Genomic DNA, 23,866 nt, shown 5'->3' with positions numbered 1-23,866 from the left:
CACGAACATCTGAACTAGCCACGAACATCTGAACTAGTCACAAACAGAACGCCTTGCTTCTCAAGGCCATTGGTCAGAGTTTACAGCACACTCTGGATGCAGTCCATCACTGTAACCGTCCTCCTTGCAGCTCGGAGCCTGCCTAGCATCTACTGGGCCTGGAGGTGATCTAAGCAACATAAAAGACAAAGAGAGGAGGGGGGGGAGGGAGAAAGGAAAGGGGGGAAGGGGAAGGACAAGGAGGCAGGAGAGGGAAGACTATTTAAATATTCTGAAGGTAAAATGCTCATGTGGTCCATAACTGTGCCCTGCTGCAGGCTCCAAGCTGTGCTAGGGAGTGGCTGATCTATTGGCCAGCCTGACGCTTTGCTCTTTGTGTCAGACTAAACTGGACACGTGGAATTAGCTGTAAGAGTTTATGTTTGCAGAGGTGAGAGAAAATTGACTTTAAATTTTATATGTTTTTATTAATTCTTTAAGAATGTCATACAGTGTATTTTTATTACACTCACCGCCCACTTCTTCCCCTAACTCAAACTGAAATTTGGAACTAGCCATGACACCACAAAAAAGAAACAATTTTCTACAGGAAAATCAAAACATATATAATTCTGATTAATATTACACCGCAAAAGTAAAACCTATGACCTCTGATCACAGGCCTCCCCCTATGAACGCAAAGCCCTACCTTCTCTGACACATGGAGGCTGCTGGGCTCCTCCGTTTTTCTCAGTTGCTTTATGGAGTCGCATCCATATATCCTGTCTTTAAGGCTGTGAAGCTGTGACTCTAGCAAGTGGTGGTGGAGAGTGCCTGGAGGGCCCTGTGAGAAAGGGCCACCGTGCAGACTCTGAGTCAGGCTCGCTGAGACACCAAGCACTGGCTCCAGGCTAGACTCTGTCAGAGCAACCTGAGGAGGGAAGCCCACTCCTGGAAGGCTGAGGTACGGAGAGCTCTCCTGTGGCCTCAGCTCATTTCCAGGGAGAACACGCCTGTCGCTGGCAGCATCTTCTACATGCTTCCTGTCCACGGGAGTAGGATGCAGCATGGTAGGCAGCTGCAGCACAGCTTCCATTCTGAGGGATTTCTCAGTTGCTGCTTGAAGAGAACATGGGTGCAATGTTGGAACAGTGGCCTGTATTACTGAAGGCTGCCCAAGCTGCTGAAGGACTTGCTGAAATGGATGCTGGAGAATTTCTGTTCTCCCAGAAGTCTGTGTCACCATGACTGGTACATTGACTTTGTAAAGGTGACCTTAAAAAGGAGAAAATGAAACAGTAAGTACAATTCTCTTTCAAAGAATGTGTGTGTGTGTGTGTGTGTGTGTGTGTGTGTGTGTGTGTGTGTGTGTGGTGTAAGTGTGAGTGTATGTGAGCATGTATGTGTGTGTATGCATGAATCTGTATGAGTGAGTATGTATGTATGGTGTGTATGTGATGCATATGGTATATGTCTGTATGTCTGTGTGTGGTATGTGTTTAAGTGTGTGTGATGTCCACAGGTGTGCTCACAGATACCAGAGAAGGACATCAGTGTATAGTGCTTTTGCTCTCTGCTTTATTTCCTGGAGGCAGCAGCTAGACTGAGCACCAGAAAGTCCCAGTGAGCCTCCTGTCGTGGCCCACACAGCACTAGCCTTCCTCTGAGTGATGGAGATTTGAACTCACGTCCTCAGGTCCTGTGCAGTCACTCTTCCCCCGCCATCTCCCTAGCCCAGGATAGGAGAATTCACATTGCCTCAGAAAAGAAAAGAAAAGAAAAGAAAAGAAAAGAAAAGAAAAGAAAAGAAAAGAAAAGGAAAAAGAAAAACAAAAACAAAAATAAAAATAAAAATAAAAACAAAAAGAAAGAAAAAAGAAACAAACAAACAAACAAACCCTAACCCGCAGTATATCACTATAAGTTAATAATGGTTGTCTCTAGGAATTTGTATTTTCTGCAATAAATATCCATACTTTTTAAAAAATATATTTGTTTTCGCTTTAACTCAAGCCTTTTCTCCCTCTTTTTAACCAACATGGTTTGGTCATACAGGCCGCCATGAGCCTCCATGAGCTCTATGAGCTTCCTCCGTTTGAAACATGAATGTTACTAGCACATAGTGGAGTTTTGACAAGCAGTCATGGAAAATGTATTCCATGTACTTTAGATTTGCATCAGACAAAGCTCTCCAGAAAGAATAATTTGATCTTTTAAGTCTCTTTTCCTTTTCCTTTAAAACAACTCGAAAGCCGGGGGTGGTGGCTCATACCTTTAATCCCAGCACTTGGGAGGCAGAGGCAGGCAGATTTCTGAGTTTGAGGCCAGCCTGGTCTACAAAGTGAGTTCCAGGACAGCCAGGGCTACACAGAGAAACCCTGAGAAATCCTGTCTTGAAAAACAAAAACAAAAACAAAAAAAAACCAACTTAAAAGGAACTTGTTTGTAACATTGGATTAGATACTTACACTTCCCAACAACCCACATAGATCTGGCATATCTTTCAAACCAAGAGAAAACCCCACAAGCCATTTCCTTTCCCCTAAGCCATGAACTCTAGAGTAGGGGGAGGTAGGGGCTGGTCAGCCTTCGTCACTCTTTCATATTATATTGCTAAATTTGAGGGAATGGGTCAGCAAGCTGTCCCCAGGACTCACACAGTAGCAGAAAAGAACCAACAGATACAAATTGTCCCCTGACCTCCATAAACACGGTGAGTCATATGCATATACCCACCCCATAGACATACGAGTACATGAACAATTTTAATGTTCTATTATTTTTTTAAGATTTGTTTTATGTGTATGAATGTTTGCCTGCATGTATGTATGTGCACCACATGCATGCAGTACTCATGGAAGTCAGGAAAGGGCATCAATCAGTTCCCCTGGAATTTATGGATGGCTGTGAGATATCAGGTAGATGCTGGGAATTAGACCCAGGTCCTTTGGAGGAACAAGGGCTCTTACCACTGAGCTATCTCTCCGGCCCCTAATATTAAGCTAGCTAATTTGAATTGCAAACACTATCTACTAGGTCTGCAGTGAGAAGGGAAGAGAACTGATGAGGGCCCCGGGCCAGGTCCAGCTCGGTGCCGTCTACGCTGCTCTGTGCCTTCCACGCTGCACCGCTTTCCTAACAAGGGCAGTTGGTGCTTACTTTTACGTCAAAAGTTTTATTAAAGGTTCCCTTCACCTCTGGTCTAACATTTATTACAAATCATGATGGTAAGGGGTTGAAACAACCAATATACATTAAATTATGTGTGAAATTCTCAAAAAACATTTTTTTTTAAATCACATAACTTAATGACCATGCTAAAACCAAAGAAAGACCCTTAGAAAAGCTCTCACCAGATGCCGTCTGGAGGGCCATGCCTGCTGGGACGTGGATGGGATAGCCAGCAAAGGCAAAGTTTGCACCACAGTTGGCGGTGTTCTAGACATAAGAAGTGGATATTACAAAGTTGCAAAGGATCAGAGTCAAAGCCATGATTTGACCACAGCTTCCCCCAACCCAGCACCCAAAATCTACAAGAGATGTCATTTGTTTTTTTTGTTTTTTTGTTTGTTTGTTTGTTTGTTTGTTTTGGTTTTGGTTTGGTTTTTGTTTTGTTTTGTTTTGTTTTGTTTTGTTTTTTGCTGTAACCTGCTTGCCTGATGTCCTTTTCATGTATTTACTAAATACACTGACTTGTGTCTTTTGTTCTGTGACTATGGAAGATCACATAAACGTTTCTGTGGTAAACACAACACTCATGGTAGACTGTACCCATGTTCTTAGCCTGTGGTCATTCACATTTTGGCTCAAAATAAATTCTCTCCCCTTGAAACAAGAGCTAGACTCTGCTCTGGCGTAAGTCACGTGCAATGTTGCTGAGGCTGTGATAGAAATTGCTTTTCTCTAACTATTTGTGTAAGAGTGTGTGTTAACTGGGACAATTCTTTGGGAGAACAATTTTGCAAATGCCATAATTTAAAATATGCATGACCACTATCTCAAAAATTCAACCTCTAGGAATTGACCTGATTGTCTCACAAACAACAGACATGTGCAAATATAACCAGTAATAATTCTACAAGGGAAAATGGAAATAAATTAAATGTCCCATCAACAAAATATTGCTTAATTAAACTGTGGCAATCCATATGGCAGCTCTTCATTTACTTGCAGAGAGAGTTCTTCAGTATTAGTTAAGGAGGCAGACCATGGAAAGAAGGGAGGAAACAGGAAGGAGGAAGAAGTGGAGGAGGGAGAGAGAGTGAGATAGCAGAAACAGTATGGAAGGCAATTCTACTGTGTACCCCCGAAAGATAATACAGCATTCAGGAAATAAGTGAATACATTTCTAAGAATTACAATAGTTATCTTTGAAGAGTAGGCTCTTTCGCAGTTTGCTTGCAAATTTTGTTTTTATTTTTTTTACAGCACAGTATTTCTGTAATCAAGGAAAATGATGTTTCCATAAATCTCAAAGACATAGATGTCCCATTGGTCTCTTGTCAAAGCAGAGCTACTGTCAAACAAACCCTCACAGGTGATCTTAATAAAGGTCATCGGCCGACCTGCTAAGATTCATGCCTCAGAAAGGCAGTCCGTGGGTTAAAACACAGTGTGAAATAGATTGTGGATTATAACCATAAATGCCATGGTATGGGAAGGAAATATGAAAAGGAATTGTTCCTCTATCTGAAAACTACTCAATTTCTATAAACACATAAAATTGTATTACCTGCCTCCAAGTCCTAGAGGGAAAAATTAATTCTCCTTCACCAAAGCAAAAACAACAACAAAAATTGAGCAAAATATTCTACTTAAATGAAAAGCCATCACTCTACTCTTGAAGAAAAGAAAATCAGGAGGAAAAATACATCAAAATTACCTACATAGGGGGTACCAGGTATGTGCTACTGCATGGCACATTAAATCCCACATGCTACAATGTCAGGAATGTCCTAACTCTGATGCATGACTTCACTGAGGCTGACAACCGGGAGGGAGGCTCCTGAGGCCCAGGGTCCATTGTTGAGAGCCTCTGGGTTCCCACATCTCCTCCCACTCAAGCTGAGGGCCATGCACTACATCTGTGCTCAACACTCTGCACCCCTCAATGAAGGGACAATCTACATACCAGGTCTTCTGGCGTAAAACTCGGCAGAGTTCTTCCAGCTGGGATCAGCAACGGTGCTGCACAGAGAACAAGGTGGGACACAGCCATTAGAACCTACCTCTTTACATTGCCACAGGTCGGTAATTTCATTTTTAATATATATTTTATTGAAATTAATTTTTATATAATATATTCTGATCACAGTCAATTATACTTTGTTCTAATATATTCTCAATAGGTCATGTTAGACCAAGCTAAATTCTAAACTTACTGGCTCCATCTGAGGGGAAAGTATTGAACTGTACATTTCCTGGCAACCTAAAAGATGTCACAACTAAATTGCTTTAAGTTATCAGCGTCAACTCTCTCATTAAAATCAAGCAGAGTGTACTTCAGAAATCTATAAGAAACATATAAATTGTCTTTGATAAGTGAAAGAGGCTCTAACACTCTCAACAACCTTTCACCTGGGAAAGACCATTATCCGAACATATTAGAGATGATACTATTGATAAAAAGCACACACTCAGAGACAAACACCAGCCATGAGTGAAGAAAGTGAATAAGTGGGTGGAGACATGGCCTGGCGAGTAAGAGCGCTACACCTCCATAAGACCTGACTTCTATTCCTATGCCTATGTCAAGTGGCCCCCCTGTAACTCCAACCCTGGGGAGTTATAGGGAGCTGCGATCTCTGGCCTCTGCAGGTACCTGCACTCATAGGAGCATACACACTCACAGACAGACATAGACACATAATTAAAAAGAAAATTTTAAAAAGAAATGTGGTGCATGTACACAATGTAATTTTAAAAGAAAAGTGGAATTATGATATTTACAAGGAAACATGTAGAACTGAAAGTCCTTACATGACACACAAAGCCACTCACAATGACAGATAGCTCATGATTTCTCTCATGGGAAACCAGGACTTAAAACCTGTGTGACACGAATGTGTGTGGTGAAACTAGACAGGCAGGACTGTGGTGGGGGAGTCAGATGGAGACCGAGGGCTGCATTACAACTAAAGACAATGACACACAAGAATGAGAACGCCATAATAAATTAAAAGTAATTTTTAAAAGCAATGCCATTTTGCCTTTAATAAAGGCAGGATATTTTTAGCATGCTTATGCAGCAATGTATGTGTTGAGTGTGATGTTAATTATGGCTCTTTTTTCACATACTACACCAAGGAAAATTGCCCCAAGGTCTGTTTTTGATGCTAGAATGGCTCCATCACACACAACAAACAGCTCAAAGCTAACCATCCTCTCCATGTGAAATACAAGTGAGGCTACCGCACTGATGGTTAAAGAAACACACAATTATTTTTATCCTCAACTCGTCTATGGCTTAGCTTATTAGCAGGCATTCTGTTAGAAAAGCCAATGACAAACAAGTGGAGTGGCAGGAGCTCGGAGGTATTAATGTCATAATTAGCTGGAGCAAGCAAAGCTGGTGCTGCCCCAGCTTACACCTGGGGGCTACAGGATCTTCTCTGGCATTTGAATCCTGAGGAAAACCAGCAAGAAACCTTCTCTCATAAGTCCCTCGTAAAAACTCTTAAAGGACAATTCTCTCTGTTTAAGGGAATCAAACAAAGCTATAAGAGAACACACTTCTTCATGGGTTTCAGACTAAAAGCCAGAACTGACAGAACTGTACAGTTCTAAGCAGGCCCCACTTAATTTTAATGTGAGGTTCACAAGTTAAGCTTGGCTGAAAATTTAAAACATTCAATTCTGTTTCATAACCAAGTAACTTTTCATTAAGTATGTATTTTGACTCAAATGAAGTATTATAACTTTAGATTCCATAGATGTATTCAAGAAACATTAAATTCAAAACAATAAATGTTATAATAATAGCAAGAATCCAATTCTACAAGCATAATTTTAAAATGTTCAACGTAATAATCTGGTTCAACAATATGAAAGTTTGTAAGTACCTTTTTCTAATCCACAACCAAAATTCTGATACATTATAGCAGTGCCTGATTTCATTTTGAGTTTAGACAAATCTTAAAATGTGAGCCACATGTCTTAGGATTACTACTGCTGCGGAAACACCATGACCAAACCAATTTGAGGAGGAAATGGTTTACTTGACTTTACATTTCCACATCAAAACCTATCACTGAAGGAAGTGAGGACAGGAACTCAAGCAGGGCAGGAACCTAGAGCTGATGCAGAGGCCACGGAGGGATGCAGGTCCTCATGGCTTCCACCAGCCCGTGGACGGCACCATCCATCCGCGATGGGCTGAGTCCTGCTCCACCAATCACTAAATAAGAGAATGTTCTATGGGCTTGCCTGGTCTTCCAGACACATTTTCTCAATTGAGGCTCCCTGTGACCCTGCCCCCCAAGTTATTTCTGATTGGTGAATAAAGATGCTGACAGCCAACAGCTGGGCAGAAGAGACATAGGCAGGGTTAAGGTTTCTTGGGCTTGGGGGGAGAGAAGAACCATGAGGAAGAAAAATGAAGAGAGGGAGAAGGAGAAGAGAACCATTTCGGGAAGAAGGTTCAGAGGGAGAAGGAGAAGCCAATGGGCTAGTTGAGTCAAAAACAAAAAACAAACAAACAAACAAAAGATCTGTGGCCCTGTGGGCTGGTCAACTATAGTTAACTAAAGCCAGATGTGTTAGCATGAATCTGTAATCCTACCATTCTTGTAGCAAGATGGGAGATGGAGATAATAATAATAATAATAATAATAATAATAATAATAATCCAGGATCTCAGAGGCAAGCTAGCCTGAAAGTAATAATTAAGGGTTATCAATAGGAAAGTAGATTCTAATAGCATAGAGGCTAGGTATCTGCCCAGCTCTCATGCTAATTAAGGCTTATTGTAAATATACAGGCTGTGAATATGTCTTTCATCCAGGAACTCAATAAACCAAAAGCCAGGTAGAAACCTCAAGCTGGGATTCAAACAATTCCTATAACACACCTTGACTGCTAGGCCATCTGGTCAACACTTTCTTCATGAAAGCAAACAGAAGAGGCCAGACAGATTTCTCAGCAGGAACATACTTGCCACATAACCCTGACATATGAGCTTGATCTACAGAGCCCAGAACATAAAAAGTCAGGTGTGTTAGCATGAATCTGTAATCCTACCATTCTTGTAGCAAGATGGGAGATGGAGATAATAATAATAATAATAATTAATAATAATAATAAATAAAAATAAAAATCATCCAGGAGCTCAGAGGCAAGCTAGCCTGAAATACATAGCATGTCAGAAATAGGAAGGTCCCTGCCTCAACGAAGTGGAAGAAGAAAACCAACCTGAAATTTGTCTTCTGGCCTACACATACACATACACACACACACATATATATATATTGTACACACATGTATACATTAATAAGTAAATTTTTAAAATGCAACAGTTTACAAATTAAAGACATTTTCTTAACAAAATAAAGACAATGGGAGCTTAAGAAATGGCTCAACGCTGAGTGCACTCCTTGAGTTCAGTTCTGTTACTCGGCTCCAGAGGATCAGGCATCCTCTTCTGGCTTCTGGAGGCACCTGTACATACATGCCTATACCCACACAAAGACATACATATATACACAATGAAAAATAAGCAACAAATTGTTTAAGGACTATGAAAACTTATAGCTGTCATCATAAAAGGGGAATGGACCTACAGGCTTTTCCTCTGTGATCTCCAAAGGGTAAGGGCCCATCCCTCACCATATCTGTTCAATACAAAACCAGACACTCTAGCAAGATCATCTAAGAGAAGAAAAAGCAAACAAGCCAGAAATGAGAAAGCAGAATTAGCTCTATCTGCAAATGATATAAACCAACACACAGAAAACAACAGAGTCCACAAAAAATGAATCAGTGAGTTCTATAAAGTTTTAGATTCAAGTCAATTTTTAAAAGTCAATTGTGATCCAGGTGGTGGTACCACCCGCCTTTGATCCCAGCACTCAGGAGAGAGAGGCAGGGGGATGTCTGAGTAAGATACCAGCCTGATCTACTGAGTTACAGCACCGCCGGGGCTACACAGAGAAACTCCATCTTGAAAAACCACAACCCAAAATCAACAACAATAAAAAATTCGGTTGTGTTTCTGAATAAAAACAACCTACCTGAAAAAGAAATCAAGCATGACAGCATTTAAAAAAAGCAAACACTGGGGGCTGGAGGGTTGGCTTAGTAGTTAAGACCTCCTGTAGCTCTTGCTGAAGACCCAGGTTCAATTCCCAGCACCCACGTATCAGCTCATATCCGTCCATAACTCCAGTTCCAGGGATCAGTGCCCTTTTCTGACCTTCTTGGGCACCATCACACATATGGCATACAGCCACACAGATATTAAACAGACATTTATACATATAAAAATGTAAAAAAAAATACTTATGCATAACTTCAATAAAGAAGGTTTAAAAGATCTGTACCTCTAATCAAAAAGAGATTTCTAAAGTGAAATTTGAAAGGGTATGCTGAGAGTGACACATGCCTAAAATTCCTATACTCAGAAGGCTGAGGCAGGAGGATCACAAGTTTTGAGGCCAATCTGGGACACATAGTGTATGATTTAAAAGAGCATGGCCCCAGGCGCTCACACATTGAATAGTTGGTTCCCAGACGTGGACTGTCTAGGAAGATTAGGATGTATGGCCTTCTTGGTGAGTTATCGGGGGTGGGCTCGGAGGTTTAAAAACACCCATACCATTCCCAATGGGTCTCTTTGGTTATGGATCAAGATGTGAGGTCTCAGCTGTTTCTTCACTTGACACACACACACACACACACACACACACACACACACACGGTGGGAGGGGGTGTACCATAAATCCACACATGTATGATCAATTAATTCTCAATAAGACACTAAAGGGGTCAATGGAAAAGGATTGTCTTCTCAAAAATGGTGTTGGATTTTTCAAAATCTTGATTTGCTAACCTGCATTTTTAAAACATTTCCTTTTTTCCTTCATCTGTACTTGGGGAGCTGAACACCACCCCACACGCTAAGCTACAACCCTGCCTGAGTCCCAGGAGACCTACCCTAAGCAGAGACCCCACCCCCACCCCAATACTCCATCCTGCTGGGAACCCACAGAGTCCTGCCCTGTCTGAGCTCCATCTCCTTTCTGATCTGCACCTACACTTGCTCTAACCCAGGACACACAGCTTCACCTGCCTCCTGGGAGGCCTGCTCCATCTCGGGAAACCTAGGCCAACCAACACCAGAAACAAACAGATGGTAAAAAGCAAACACAAGAACATAATCAACAGAAGCCAATGAAACATGGTACCTTCAGACCCTAGCTCTCCTTCTACAGCAAGTCCTGGATATCCTAACACACCTGGAAAGCAAGATTGTGACTTTAAATCCCACTTATGAAGGTGATAGAGGCATTTAAAGAGAATATAAGTAATTCCCTTAAACAAATACAGAAAAACAGGAGCCCTTAAAGAGGAAAGAAATAAATCCCTTAAACAAATACAGGACAATATAATCAAACAGGAGAAAAAAAATGAATGAAAGAGCCCAAGACCTTAAAAATGAAAATAAAAGCAATAAAGACAACACAAATGGAGGCAAGTCTGGAAATGAAAAACCTAGGAAAGAGAACAGGAACTACAGATGAAAGCATCACCAACAGATTACAAGAGATGGAAAAGAAAATCTCAGGCATAGAAGATACGATAGAAGAAATTGATACATCGATCAAAGAAAACATCAAATTTATAAAGTTCCTAACTCAAAACATCCAGGAAATTTGTGACACAATGAAAAGACCATACCTAAGAATAGAAGGAATAGAAGGGAGTGAAGATTCCCAGTTCAAAGGGCCAGAAAACATCTTCAACAAAATCATAGAAGAAAACTCCCCCAACATAAAGAGATGTCTATAAATGTAAAAGACGACTACAGAACACCAGAAAAGAAAATCCTCCCACCACATAATAATAAAAACATTCAATGTATAGAACAAAGGAAGAGTATTAAAAGTTGAAAGGGAAAAAGGCCAAGTAACATATAAAGGCAGACCTATCAGAATTACATCTGACTTCTTAACAGACTCTAGGAGCCCCAAGATCCTGGACAGTTGTCTTGTAGACCCTAAGAGACCACAAATGCCAGTCCAGACTACTATATCCAGAAAAACTCTCGGTCACCATAGATGGAGAAACCAAGAAGTTCCATGGCAAAACCAAGTTTAAACAAAATCTTTCTACTAATCCAGCCCTGCGAAGGATACTAGAAAGAAAACTCCAGCACAAGGAGAATAACTACACCCAAGAAAACCCAAGAAATGAGTCATCTCTCAGCAAAGAGCAGCATCACATACACCTCAGTACCACCTCCAACAACCAAATAACGGGAACTAACAACCATTGTCAATCATCTCTCAACACTAATGGGATCAATTCACCAATAAAACAGCACAGGCTAATATATATAGTGGATACGTAAACAGGATTCATCATTCTACTGCATCCAAGAAACCCACCTCAGCAACAAAGACAGACGCTACCTCAGAGTCAAGGGCTGGAAAAGGTTTTCCATGCAAATGGACACAAGAAGAAAACGAGAGTAGCAATTCAAATATCTAATAGAATATACTTTCAACCAAAAGTAATCAAAAGAGATGGGAAAGGACACTCAATACTCATCAAAGGAAAAATTCACCAAGGTGACTTTCAATTCTGAACATCTATGCCCCAAATTCAAGGGCACCCACACTTATAAAAGAAACTTTATTAAAGCTTAAAACACACACTGAACCCTACACAATAATAGTGGGAGACTTCAACACCCCACTCTCACTAATGGACAGGTCAACAAAACAGAAACTAAACAGAGACACAGTGAAACTAATAGAGGTTATGACCCAAATGGATTTAACAGATATCTACAGAACCATCCACCCCAAAACAAAAGAATATACCTTCTCAACACTGTACGAACCTTTCCCAAAATTGATCATATATAGTCAGACACAAAACAAGCCTCAACAGATACAAGATTATCAAAATAACCCCTTGCATCCTATAAGATCACCACAGATTAAGGCTGGACTTCAACAACAACAGAAAGTTCACATATCCATGAAAACTGAACAACTCTTTACTCAATAATCACTTAGTCAGAGAAGAAATAAGGACAGAAATTAAAGACTTTTTAGAATTCAATGAAAATGAAGGCCCAACATACCCAAACTTATCGGACATAATAAAAGCAGTGCTTAGAGGAAAATTCATAGCATTAAGTGCCTCCATAAAGAAATTAGAGAAATCTCATACTAGCAACTTAACAGCAAATCTGAAAGCTCTAGAACAAAAAGAAGCAAACACACCCAAGAGGAGTAAATGGCAGGGAATAGTCAAACTCAGGGCCAAAATTAATCAATTAGAAACAAAGAGAATAATACAAAGAATCAAAAACAAACAAACAAAAAAAACAAAAAACAAAAACAAGAACTGGTTCTTTAAGAAAATCAACAAGATAGACAAACCCTTAGCCAAACTACCTAAAAGACACAGGGACAGTATTCAAATTAATAAAATCAGAAATGAAAAGGGAGACATAACAACAGAAACTGGGGAAATTAAAAAAAAAAAAATCATTGGGCCTTACTTCTAAAGCCTATACTCAACAAAACTGAAAAATCTAGATGGAACAGATGATTTTCTAGACAGTTACCACATACCAAAGTTAAACTAAAATCAGGTAAACCATTTAAACAGTCCCAAAACCCCTAAGGAAATAGAAGCAGTCATTAAAAACTTCCCACCCAAAAATACCCCAAGGTCAGATGATTTTAGTGCAAAATTCTACCAGACCTTCAAAGAATAGCTAGTACCTCTACTCCTCAAACCATTCCATAGAAACAGAAGGGACACTGCCTAAGTCATTCTGTGAGGCTGCAGTCACCCGATACCTAATCCACACAAAGACCCAACAAAAAAAGAGAACTTCAGACCAATTTCACTTACATACATCAATGCAAAAATACTCAGTAAAACTCTCGCAAACCGAATCCAAGAACACATCAAAAGCATCATTCACCACAATCAAGGAGGCTTCTTCCCAGGAAAGCAGGGATGGTTCAATATATGAAAATCAATCAATTTAATCCACTATATAAACAAACTCAAAAAAGTTACATGATCATCTCATTAGATGCTGAAAAGGCCTTTGAAAATTCCAACACCCCTTTCATGTAAAAAGTCTTGGAGAGATCAGAAATTCATGGCACATATCTAAACATAATAAAAACAATATACAGAAAGCCAATAGCTGACATCAAATTAAATGGAGAGAAACTTGAAGCAATCCCACTAAAATTAGACTGCCCACTATCTATTCAATATAGTACTTTAAGTTCTAGCTAGAGCCATTAGACAACAAAAGGATATCAAGGGGATACAAATTGGAAAGGAAGAAGTTAAGATATCACTAATCACAGATTATATGATAGTATACATAAGTGACCCCCAAAATTCTACTGGAGAACTCCTACTGTTGATAAACAACTTCATCAAAGTGGTTGGATACAAAATTGATTCAAAAAAATCAGTAGCCCTCCTTTATACAATGAAAAACAGGCTGGGAAAGGAATTAGAGAGGCCACAAATAATATAAAATACCCTGGTGCATCTCTAAGCAAGTGAAAGTTCTGTATGAGAAGAAATTGAAGAAGATATCAGAAGATGGAAAGATCTTCCATGCTCATAGATCAGTAAGATTAACATAGTGAAAATGGCCATCTACAGATTTAATGCAATCCCCATCAAAATTACAACACAATTCTTTACAAATTTTGAAAGAGTAATTCTCAACTTCATATGGAAAAACAGAAAAAAACAAGCACATCCAAAACGATCCTGAACAATAAAAATAATTTCCGGGGAAGTCACCATCCCTGACCTGAAGCTGTACTACAGAACAATGGTGATAAAAAACCATACGGGCATCCTGGCAAACACAGAAATGGATGTTCACAGCCAGCTATTGGATGGAACACAGGGTCCCCAATAGAGGAGCTAGAGAAAGTACCCAAGGAGCTGAAGGGGTCTGCAACCCTTGTAGGTAGAACAACAATATGAACTAACCAGTACCCCCAGAGCTCCTGTCTCTAGCTGCATAGGTAGCAGAAGATGGCCTAGTCAGCCATCATTGGGAAGAGAGGCCCCTTGGTCTTGCAAACTTTATATGCCCCAGTACAGGGGAACACCAGGACCAAGAAGTGGAAGTGGGTGGGTAAGAGAGCAAGGAGGGGAGGGTATAGGGGACTTTGGGGATAGCATTTGAAATGTAAATGTAGTAAATACCTAATTTTTTTTAAAAAAGAAGAAAATACAATGTACAGATAAAAAAAAACAAAAATAGAAAAATAAAAACATACAGTATCAGTATAGAAACGATAGGTTTAATCAGTGGAATAGAATCAAAGACCCAGAAACAAACCCATATAGTTATGAACACTTAATTTTTGACAAAGAAGCCAAATCCAAACAATTGAAAAAAGAAAGCTCTTCAACAGATGGTGCTAGACTAACTAGATGTCCGAATGTAGAAGAATAAAAAGCTCAAGTCCAAGTGGACCAAGGACTTCAAAATAAAGCCAGATACACTGAATCTAATAGAAGTGAAAGTGGAAAATATCCTTTACCACAATGGCACAGGGGAAATTTTCCTGAACAGACACCAACTGGCTCAGAGTCTAAGATCAACAATTGATAAATGGGACCTCATGAAACTGGGAAGTTTCTAAGGCAAACGACAAAAAGGCAACTTACAGAGTGGGAAAAGATTTTCACCAACCCTATATCCTACAAAGAGCTAATATCCAAAATATATAAAGAACTCAAGAAGTTAGACACCAAAACACCAAATAACACAATTTAAAAGGTGGGCTACAAGAGCTACACAGAAAATTCTTAAAGGAATCCTGAATGGCTGAGAAGCACTTAAAAAAATGTTCAACATCCCTCACCATCAGGGAAATGCAAATCAAAACAAACCTGAGGTTCCACCTTACACCAATCAGAATGGCAAAGATCAAAAACTTATGTGACAGCAGATGCTGACGAGGATGTGGAGAAAGAGGAACACTCCTCCATTGCTGGTGGGATTGCAATTTTGTACAACCACCCTGAAAATAAATCTGACGGTTTCTCAGAAAATGAAATAGTTCTACCTAAAGACCCAGCTATACCACTCCTGGCCATATACCCAAAAGACGCTCCACCATACCACAAGGACACGTGTTCCACTATATTCATAGCAGCCTTATTTATATTAGCCAGAAACTGGAAACAACCCAGAGTCTATCAACAAAAGAATGGATAATGTGGTTCATTTACACAATGATATACGATTCAGCTATTAAAGACAAGGACATCATGAATTTTGCAGGCAATGGATGGAACTAGAAAATATCCCAAGTAAGGTAACTCAGACCCAAAAGGACATGCATGGTGTGTACTCACTGGTAAGTGGATATTAGCCAAAAAGTACAGAATATCCATGATACACTCAAAAACTCAAAGGAGATAAATAAAAAGGGAGGCCCTAGTGAGGATGTTTCAATCCCACTTAGGAGGAGGAACAAAATAGCCATGGGAGGCAGAAGAAAGAAGGGACCTGAGTCGGGGAAGGGAAGGGGAGGGGCATAGGGAACAAGATGGGGGATGGGGAGAAGAGAGGCCCCCAGGGCCAGGAGAAAGAATGGAAATGTGCAGCTGCCAGGGGTGAAGGTGGGGGAAATCTCTAGGAACTCCCAGGGAAACAATGCCCAACAATGGAGATAGGGAACCTGAAGAGACCACCTCCAATAGCCAGACAGGAGCCCCAGTGGAGGGATGAAGACACCAACCCACCTACAAAGCTTTCAACCCAAAACTGGCTCTGTCTCAAAGAAAGGCAGAGACAAAGATGGAGCAGAGGCTGAAGGAATGGCCAGCCAGTGACTGACCCATCCCACGGGCATGCACCAATCCCTGACACTATTAGTGATGTTATGCTGTGCTTGCAGACAGGAGCCTAGCATGGTTGTCCTCTGAGAGGCTCTGGCAGCAGCTAACTGAGACAGACGCAGACACCCACAGCCAAGTACTGGACTAAGGTTGGGAACCCCATGGAAGAGTTAGAGGAAAGATTGAAGGCCTTGAAGGCAATGGCAACCCCACAGGAGACCAACAATGCCAACTAATAGGAGCTTCCAGAGACTAAGCTACCAACCAAAGAGCATGTGTGGGCTGGTCTGAGACAACCGCCCCCACCCCCAAGCCCTGCACGTATGTAGCAGAGGGCTTTCTTGTCTGGCCTCAGTGGAAGAGGATCCTCCTAATCCTGCAGAGATTTGATCTACTATGGTGGGGGGTACTGGGGGGGCACCCTCTCAGAGGCAAAAGGGGGAATGGGGGAGTAACCCTGGGAGGAGAGACGGGAGGGGGCAGTACTTGGGATGTAAATATATAAATTTTAAAAACATAGTTAGAAATAAAAATAAATGAATAAATATTATTAAATATTTTTGTGCCTTGATTATTACTATACCTTACATGCTTAGTCAGTACTCATTCTGAAGTCTAGGTGTGAGATGTGCAACGTGGAGGCCCTTCCTAACATTGCGTTATGCTCGAGATTTTCCCTATCAATGTAGATTTGAGATTCTTGCCACACTTTAAAAAAATAGGTTAGCTCTAAAGTGATGGGCATGTTAATTTACATAACCTAATCAACACTCTATGTACAGCATAACATCATGCTACCCAGTTTAAACACATACAATAAAATTTAAGTTACAAATAGGTATGGGGGTCAGGGAGGTGGCCTAGCAGACAACGGTGTTTGTTGTGCAGGTCTGGCAACCTGAGTTTGATAACCAGAACTTATGTGAGAGCAGAGAAAAAGACAGACTCCACAAAGTTGTCCTCAAACCTCCACTAGTGAGCAAGTGTATCCATGCGCACACGCACACACACACACACACACACACACACGCACACACATGCACACGCGCAAGCATGCACACACACACACACATATACACACACACACCTGCCAGTTTCTCTGGGGATCTGCACCCCAGTGCTCACCTGTGCAGCAGGTACTCATCCACTGAGCTGCCTCCCAGCCTAAAACCCATATTTTAAAAAATAAACAAATGTTGAAAACTGGTAACACAGAATATTCCTAAGAAGTGAATAATATAGCCAAAAAATTTAACAAAGCAAACAAGCTTGAAAAACAGAACTGGCAGATGTAAATGACTTATTCAATTGTAGATTTTCATTTCAGCTCATTATCAGAAGAAATAAAAAGATTGTAGCATTTAAGTTATTTTAATCAGGCTTTTTAAAGCATACCATGAGAAGATACAATTAAGAAGTACTTCAATTTTATGAGGCAATTTATCTTGAGGCTCTTATTGAAGGATACCCAGAACGAAGACAGATAAGAGCAGGGTCTGTAATGCACTTGCCTTCCTAAGCATCTTCATTGTAAATTTCAAGGAAGAGAATAAGAAAAGCTGTCTTATTTTAAATATTTTAAATGTAATTATTTCTATTATTCTAACTTCCAAGACAGAATCAAAAATAAGGTGCTGAGTGAAATCTAACTCAATCCAGCCTTTGCCAGGTTGTTTTGTGATTTAAATCACTGGTAATATTACCATCTTCCGGGTAAAATGGAGTATTGCAATTGTGAATGACAAGGAAGATGACAAGTTTCTAACTGTGCCTTTGATGACAAGACATTCAAGTGCTTTCCTCCGCCTCACGCATGCCCCCATACTCAACTACGAGAGCCTTGCTTCCTTCAGGGTTATTTAACTGAGAACCAGAGGCTCTGTAGCAAGGCATGGTAGCTCCTTCCTGCAGTGCCAGCTCTCAGAAGCTGAGGAAAAGGATAACGGAGTTTGAGGCCAGCCTGGGTGATAAGAGTGAGTTCTAGGATAAGTTCCTACCTCAAAGGGAAAAAAAAGTATTGAGATTTGCAAAAGTGCTAAGCAGGGTGGTGGTGAAGGGAATCTCCTGACAAAGCAGTAGAGGGTGAGACGAAAGCACAAAGAAACAACTGCTGATAAAACTGGTCAGCCTGTCACATTCACAACAAAACTCCTGTGACTCTGTGTGTGTGTGTGTGTGTGTGTGTGTGTGTGTGTGTGTGCGTGCGTGTGTGTGCGTATGTGTGCGTGTGTGTGTGTGTGTGTGTTGTATGCTCATGTTTATGTGATCAGTATATACATGTTATATGAGCAGTATATACATATTATATATGCAATATATGTATGTATGTAAGGTATATACACATATAGGACAGAGGGGGCATGTGTGTGTGCAATGTATGCACATATGATGCACATCTGTGGTATGTGCATGTGTATGGTAGGTGTGTGATATATACACGTGTGATATATGTGTATGACATATGTTCATGTGGTATATACATGTGTGGTTGGTGTTTGTATGTGGAATATGCGCATGTATGTATGTGATATGTGTGCTGTATATGCACATGTGTGTGTCTACTTGCACAGGCTACAAGAGAACATACTGTGTCCTACTCTTATCACTCTCTGCCTTTTGCCTTTGGAGAAATAGTCTCTCACTGAACCTGCAGCTAGGCTGGGGGCCAGCAAGCCCCAATAATCCTCCCCTCCCCATCTCTCACAGCTCTAGGATTAAATGATGCTCTCAAGAGCACATACAGACCTTTACATGGGTGCTAGGATTGAAACTCTGGCCCTCATGCTTGCACAGGAAGTGCCCTTACCCACTAAGCCATCTCTCCAGTCCTCCTATGACTGACCCTTATAGAGCAACAACATAATTTTAAGCTTAGTAAGGAATTTTATGCTTGGTAATTCAATATCAGTTTGCTAATTTATTTCATTTTCATAATTGTTGCCACACTTCAACTATTTTTTTAATGGAAGGTATGAGGCAAAAAGAATCTAGCTGAAGCTTCTTGCCTGCTGAGAATCAAGAAACACAGGCACTGGAGAGAGATGGCTCAGAGCCTAAAGGCACTGGCTGCCCTTCAGAGAACCCAGGTTCCAGTCCCAGCACCACAGCACCTGTAACTCCAGTTCCAAGAAACCTGCTGCCCTCTTCTGACCTCCACTGGTACCATACATATAATATATGGGGCACACAGACACGCATGCAGGCAAAACACCCATGCACATGAAATAAAATAATACTTTTTAAAATTCTAGAAAAACTATCATTTCCTGTAAAGGTTGCCTGCCCAGGGATAATAGGGTTTTTTTTGTTTTTGTTTTTGTTTTTGTTTTTTTTTACTTGATATTTTCTTTATTTAAATGCTATCCTGAAAGTTCCCTATCCCCCCCCCCTGCCCCTGCTCCCCTACCCACCCACTCCCACTTCTTGGCCCTGGCCTTCCCCTGTGCTGGGTCATATAAAGTTTGCAAGACCAAGGAGCCTCTCTTCCCAATGATGCCTAAGTACGCCATCTTCTGCTACATATGCAGCTACAGACACGAGCTCTGGGGGTACTGGTTAGTTCATAGTGTTGTTCCACCAACAGGGTTGCAGCCCCCTTTAGCTCCTTGGGTACTTTCTCTAGCTCCTCCACTGGGGCCCTGTGTTCCATCCAATAGCTGACTGTGAGCATCCACTTCTGTGTTTGCCAGGCACTGGATAATAGTTCTTTTATACCAAAGTATTTTTTTTAAAATAGCAACAACCCAGGTATGGATGACCTCAAGTAGGACCTTATTCCTTTACCAAGACATTTTCTGGAACTCTCAAACAAGACTATTGACTCTGTTTATAAAGAGATCTCCCATCTTCCACATCCCTGTTCTGGAGTGTCGCCGACTCAACTGGAACCCTGTTGGGGACCCCTTAGGAACCACCTGTAACCTAAGTACTTAGCACTGCTTCAAAACGAAAAGCCTCAAACCCACGAAAACCTTGTGTATGCCTGCTACAGAGAAGGCAAAAGGCAGCTCTTGGAGAAGCCTATCCCACACCTTTTCTCAGACCTCATCTTAACATCTATTAAGAAATGCTATGGCACAGGACCAGGGTCTGTGGAACAAGTACAGGCACCACAGCAGGCTAAGCTGGGCCAGAATCCCCTGAAACAGCCCAAGATGTAGGCCAAGGTGAGAAAGAGAACACTTTCAGGAGGAGAAAGAAGGAAAGAAAAGGAGGAAAGAAGGAAAGAGAAAGTATCGTTAAAGGCAGTAGGGAAGGACATTCAGAAGGCAGGTCAAGCGTCAGCCGTGCCTGGGATAAGGGGCTGGCCTCCTCCACTCCCGGTGCCCAGCTAGCACATCCCTTGCTACTACTTACCAATCTCTTGGAGCCTAGTGAACATTGTAATACATTCCGGTAAAACAAATAAATGAATAAATAAATAATAAATAAATATCATAAAATAAACCCAATCTCAGATCCTGACAGAACCTACTGCTTCATCTTTGTTCTGAATTGTCACCTTGAATTAAACTCATTTAAAAGGATAAGTATATATACATATTTATGTGTGTATACACATAGTGTTTTAATAAACCCAAGCTCTGCCCTCCTTGGAAATTCTTTTCTGCACTGAAGCCAAGGATCCCATTTTACCTGAATTGAGGTCCCCAACAGGTCCTCAGCCTGCAGTGGGTAGTGGTGCAGAGCTGTGTCTATCCCTGTCCCACTGACAGGCATGTTCTTTTCACTGTGGCTGACTGGATTTTTATAAAAATGTTCCCAAACGTACAAAGAATAATCTAATTATTACTGACAATGTAATTCAAATACTACCCTTCCTTGTTACAAACACTATACTCATAAACTTCAGCTAAAACCAACAGAATCTATTCATGTATACATGCCCAGATGTGTGCTCAAGCAACCTAGGGCTTGTAGAGATCAGAAAGAAAGAAAGAAAGAAAGAAAGAAAGAAAGAAAGAAAGAAAGAAAGAAAGAAAGAAAGAAAGAAAGAAAGAGAGACCAGATAGAGTACTATTCCTTCAATCTTTTATTAGTCTTTACCAGTCTAAATTGGCATACATAAATCTAGGCAAACTTTTCCCTTAGAAGCAAAGCTCTAGATTTAGTAAATCCAATAATAAAATAAAATGCATATAGTTAATCCCTTGCCACTACTTTCTATGGCCCAAACTATAAGGGAGAGAAGGGAAGAAAGAAAAAGGGAGCAAGCAAACATTCCAGTACCCACCTTTCCCACGGGATGCCTTCCTCAAAACACCCAGTCAACTTCACAGACATAACAGCAGTCACTCTGAACTTACAAACTGTCCCCTTAGTTTCTCTAGAGTAATGGTTGCCAGTTTTACCAAATTTTTAAACACTAGTTTTAACAACCTGAGTTTGTTTGTTTGTTTGTTTGTTGTTTTTAATCAACACATACACTGTGTTCCTTTCATTGAATCATAGAAAAGGTGAGGCCCCCTCTACCTTAAGAACATTGATTACCCTGACTAAAAATCACTACCACATATGAATTTGTTCTGAGAACACAGTCTTTAACGAACTCTTGCCGACCTGTGGACTGCAGTGTTGGTGGTAAGGCATGAGGCAGCTGGAGAGTGAGAAGGGGCACCTGCGCGCTGTTTCTGAAGAAGTCCTCTGTGGCTTTGGATTGTAACACTTTGGTTTCCCAGAGCTGCAAGGGAAAAGAGAAAACGTGTTTGTTTGTTTATTTGTTTGTTTTAAAACAATCACTATGATTATGCACTGTTTCATTTTTCTTAAGTGTGTATACTTTCAGTGGCTGGCACAAGGAACATATCCTAACACAGTTGAAGGAGGAAGTGTAACTTCTCAGGCTGTGACGATGAAACACACACACACACACACACACACACATACACACACACACACACACACATACACACACACACACACACACGCGAGTCCAGTAAGCACGAACCTTCTGCAGGTCTTTCAACACCTGCTCCTCAATGCCTTCCTCGGCAAACAGGTCCCGCACGCCCTCAATTACATCTTCAATTACAGATTGGTAGAGTTTGGGCTGCATGAAATAATGATTGTTAGAGGGTTTTCATTCTCAAGTAGAATGCTTTTGCCTTAAAGAGACATGCAGATATATTCTCTAATCCTCCATTTAAAGAAAAACTAGCACAAGGTTATTAAGCACATCCCGCCCCAGTGCACTGTGGCTCCTTATAAATTGTATTAGCTGCCTGTAATCCCTTTGAGGCCCCTATCCGCAAGGCTGAACGCAGGACTGCAAGGAACCTGGGGTAATCTCGAGACATATGGGTATACTTGTGCTTATACAACTTGGCTTTTTGTATATTTAACATGCCTGCTTCTCTTTGAATGGGAAATTAAAAGCAGCTGCAAACAAGCCCCTGTTTCCAATCTACCATTTTCTCAAAGTAGCCACTATCAGTGAACTACTAAAGATATAAGTAAATCTCAGACCTTAAAAGTGGGACAATCAAAGCCTGCCCTGCTTCCAAAGTAGACTTGGAGAGAGGGCAGTTGAGAGCACGGCCAAGCAAAAGCACAACCACATCCCTGTACGTCATGAATAAGTTCATGAACAAACCCAAGATGTTCATTCAAGCCAAGCCACAGAACAAAATCAGCCAGAACCTACCCAGAGCCACCTGTTCCTCTGCATAAGCAGTAGAAGCATATGAAATACACTCAGCCTTTCTGGGGTGCGTGTGCGTACGTGCGTGTGTTGGGGGAGAGGGAGAGAGACACAGACAGATTCAGACAAAGGCCTCAGATAACATTCAGTAGAATAGGATTCCAGTTGCTTTCAGAATTGCTTAATTCAAACCAAATGAAAACTGAGGCTCTCCTGGGCTGCTCTTTTCATGCTTTCCACAAAAATGCTCACTCCAGGAGCAGCACCATTTAAACTAATCCTTCTAAAGACCCAGGGTAAGTCTATGAATAGGCCAATCAGTAACATTTAAATGTTGTTCACAGGCATGCCCATTAAGACTAAGTGCCCCCCAGATGAGCCGCTGCTTCTCCGTCTACCCTGAGAAAGGTAGGCTTCTGTTTTAATCCCAGCTACAAGATCACACTTAAGAGCTGCAGGGAAAACCCCTAGGGCTAAAAACATCTTTTAAGATCTGCCCTTGGAGTCTAACAGCAGCAGTCCAAAAGAAGCCAATAAAATACAATTTTTCAAAAGCGAAATAAGTATTGAACATGTCTCTCTTGTAGGACCGCCGTTAAACTTTATATTGCTTTCTCTATGTTATCTTTATTAAAACTATATATAGTCTGGACCTCCATCTTACCAGTATCTCAAAAAAAAAAAAATTTATCACACTGGCAATAACAATCAGGCAAACTGGTATTCATGGAAAGCTTATATCTGGGCATCCATACTTTACACTTCTTAAAACATAAAATGAACATACACGAGTATGTCTCTAAAAATGGAACCTTTTATGCTGCATACAGACTTTACAGACACAAACCTATCTTGGCTGTCCATTGTCCTTCTGGAAATGGGCATCTGTTGACAGTGGTTTTTGCCTTCAACTTGGGAATTTTAATTTGATGGATCTAACAAGTGCCCGTTTGCCGGTGATTTCTCACTGTGGGGTTTAGCTGTCCTTAGGGCGGTGTTAGAGCGTTTCCTATTTAAGTATTAAGATGTTAAAGGGCAAGGCAAGGGAAGATCATGAGGCAACAATTCAAATCACACCACCTCTCATTTCGGGTTAGGAAGTAATACAGCATGAACCAGCTATGTTCCAATAACTAGGATTAGAGCGTGAGGCTGCTCTTTAGGGTTCCCTTA

The 23,866-nt window shown here is 40.9% G+C and overlaps 1 protein-coding gene across 2 annotated transcripts in view; it reads right to left on the bottom strand.

The window, feature by feature from the left end:
- Gtf2a1l (general transcription factor IIA subunit 1 like) overlaps positions 1 to 23,866 on the bottom strand; it is a 45,430-nt gene that overhangs the window by 21,072 nt on the left and 492 nt on the right. Inside the window, exons 2-6 of one of the 2 annotated variants that reach the window (XM_021217809.1) lie at positions 22,001 to 22,102; positions 21,613 to 21,733; positions 5,111 to 5,166; positions 3,333 to 3,417; positions 689 to 1,254 (exon numbers count right to left, since the gene is read on the bottom strand). In XM_021217809.1, the coding sequence (XP_021073468.1) occupies positions 689 to 1,254; positions 3,333 to 3,417; positions 5,111 to 5,166; positions 21,613 to 21,733; positions 22,001 to 22,102 (930 nt within the window). The remainder of the gene's footprint in view (positions 1 to 688; positions 1,255 to 3,332; positions 3,418 to 5,110; positions 5,167 to 21,612; positions 21,734 to 22,000; positions 22,103 to 23,866) is intronic. The other variant, XM_021217811.1, reaches the window with a different exon arrangement.

The sequence above is a fragment of the Mus pahari genome, chromosome 18, assembly GCF_900095145.1.
Source record: "Mus pahari chromosome 18, PAHARI_EIJ_v1.1, whole genome shotgun sequence".
Lineage (NCBI taxonomy): Eukaryota > Metazoa > Chordata > Mammalia > Rodentia > Muridae > Mus > Mus pahari.
Note: the sequence above shows the minus strand (reverse complement) of the source record. Positions and strands in the feature narration are given on the sequence as shown.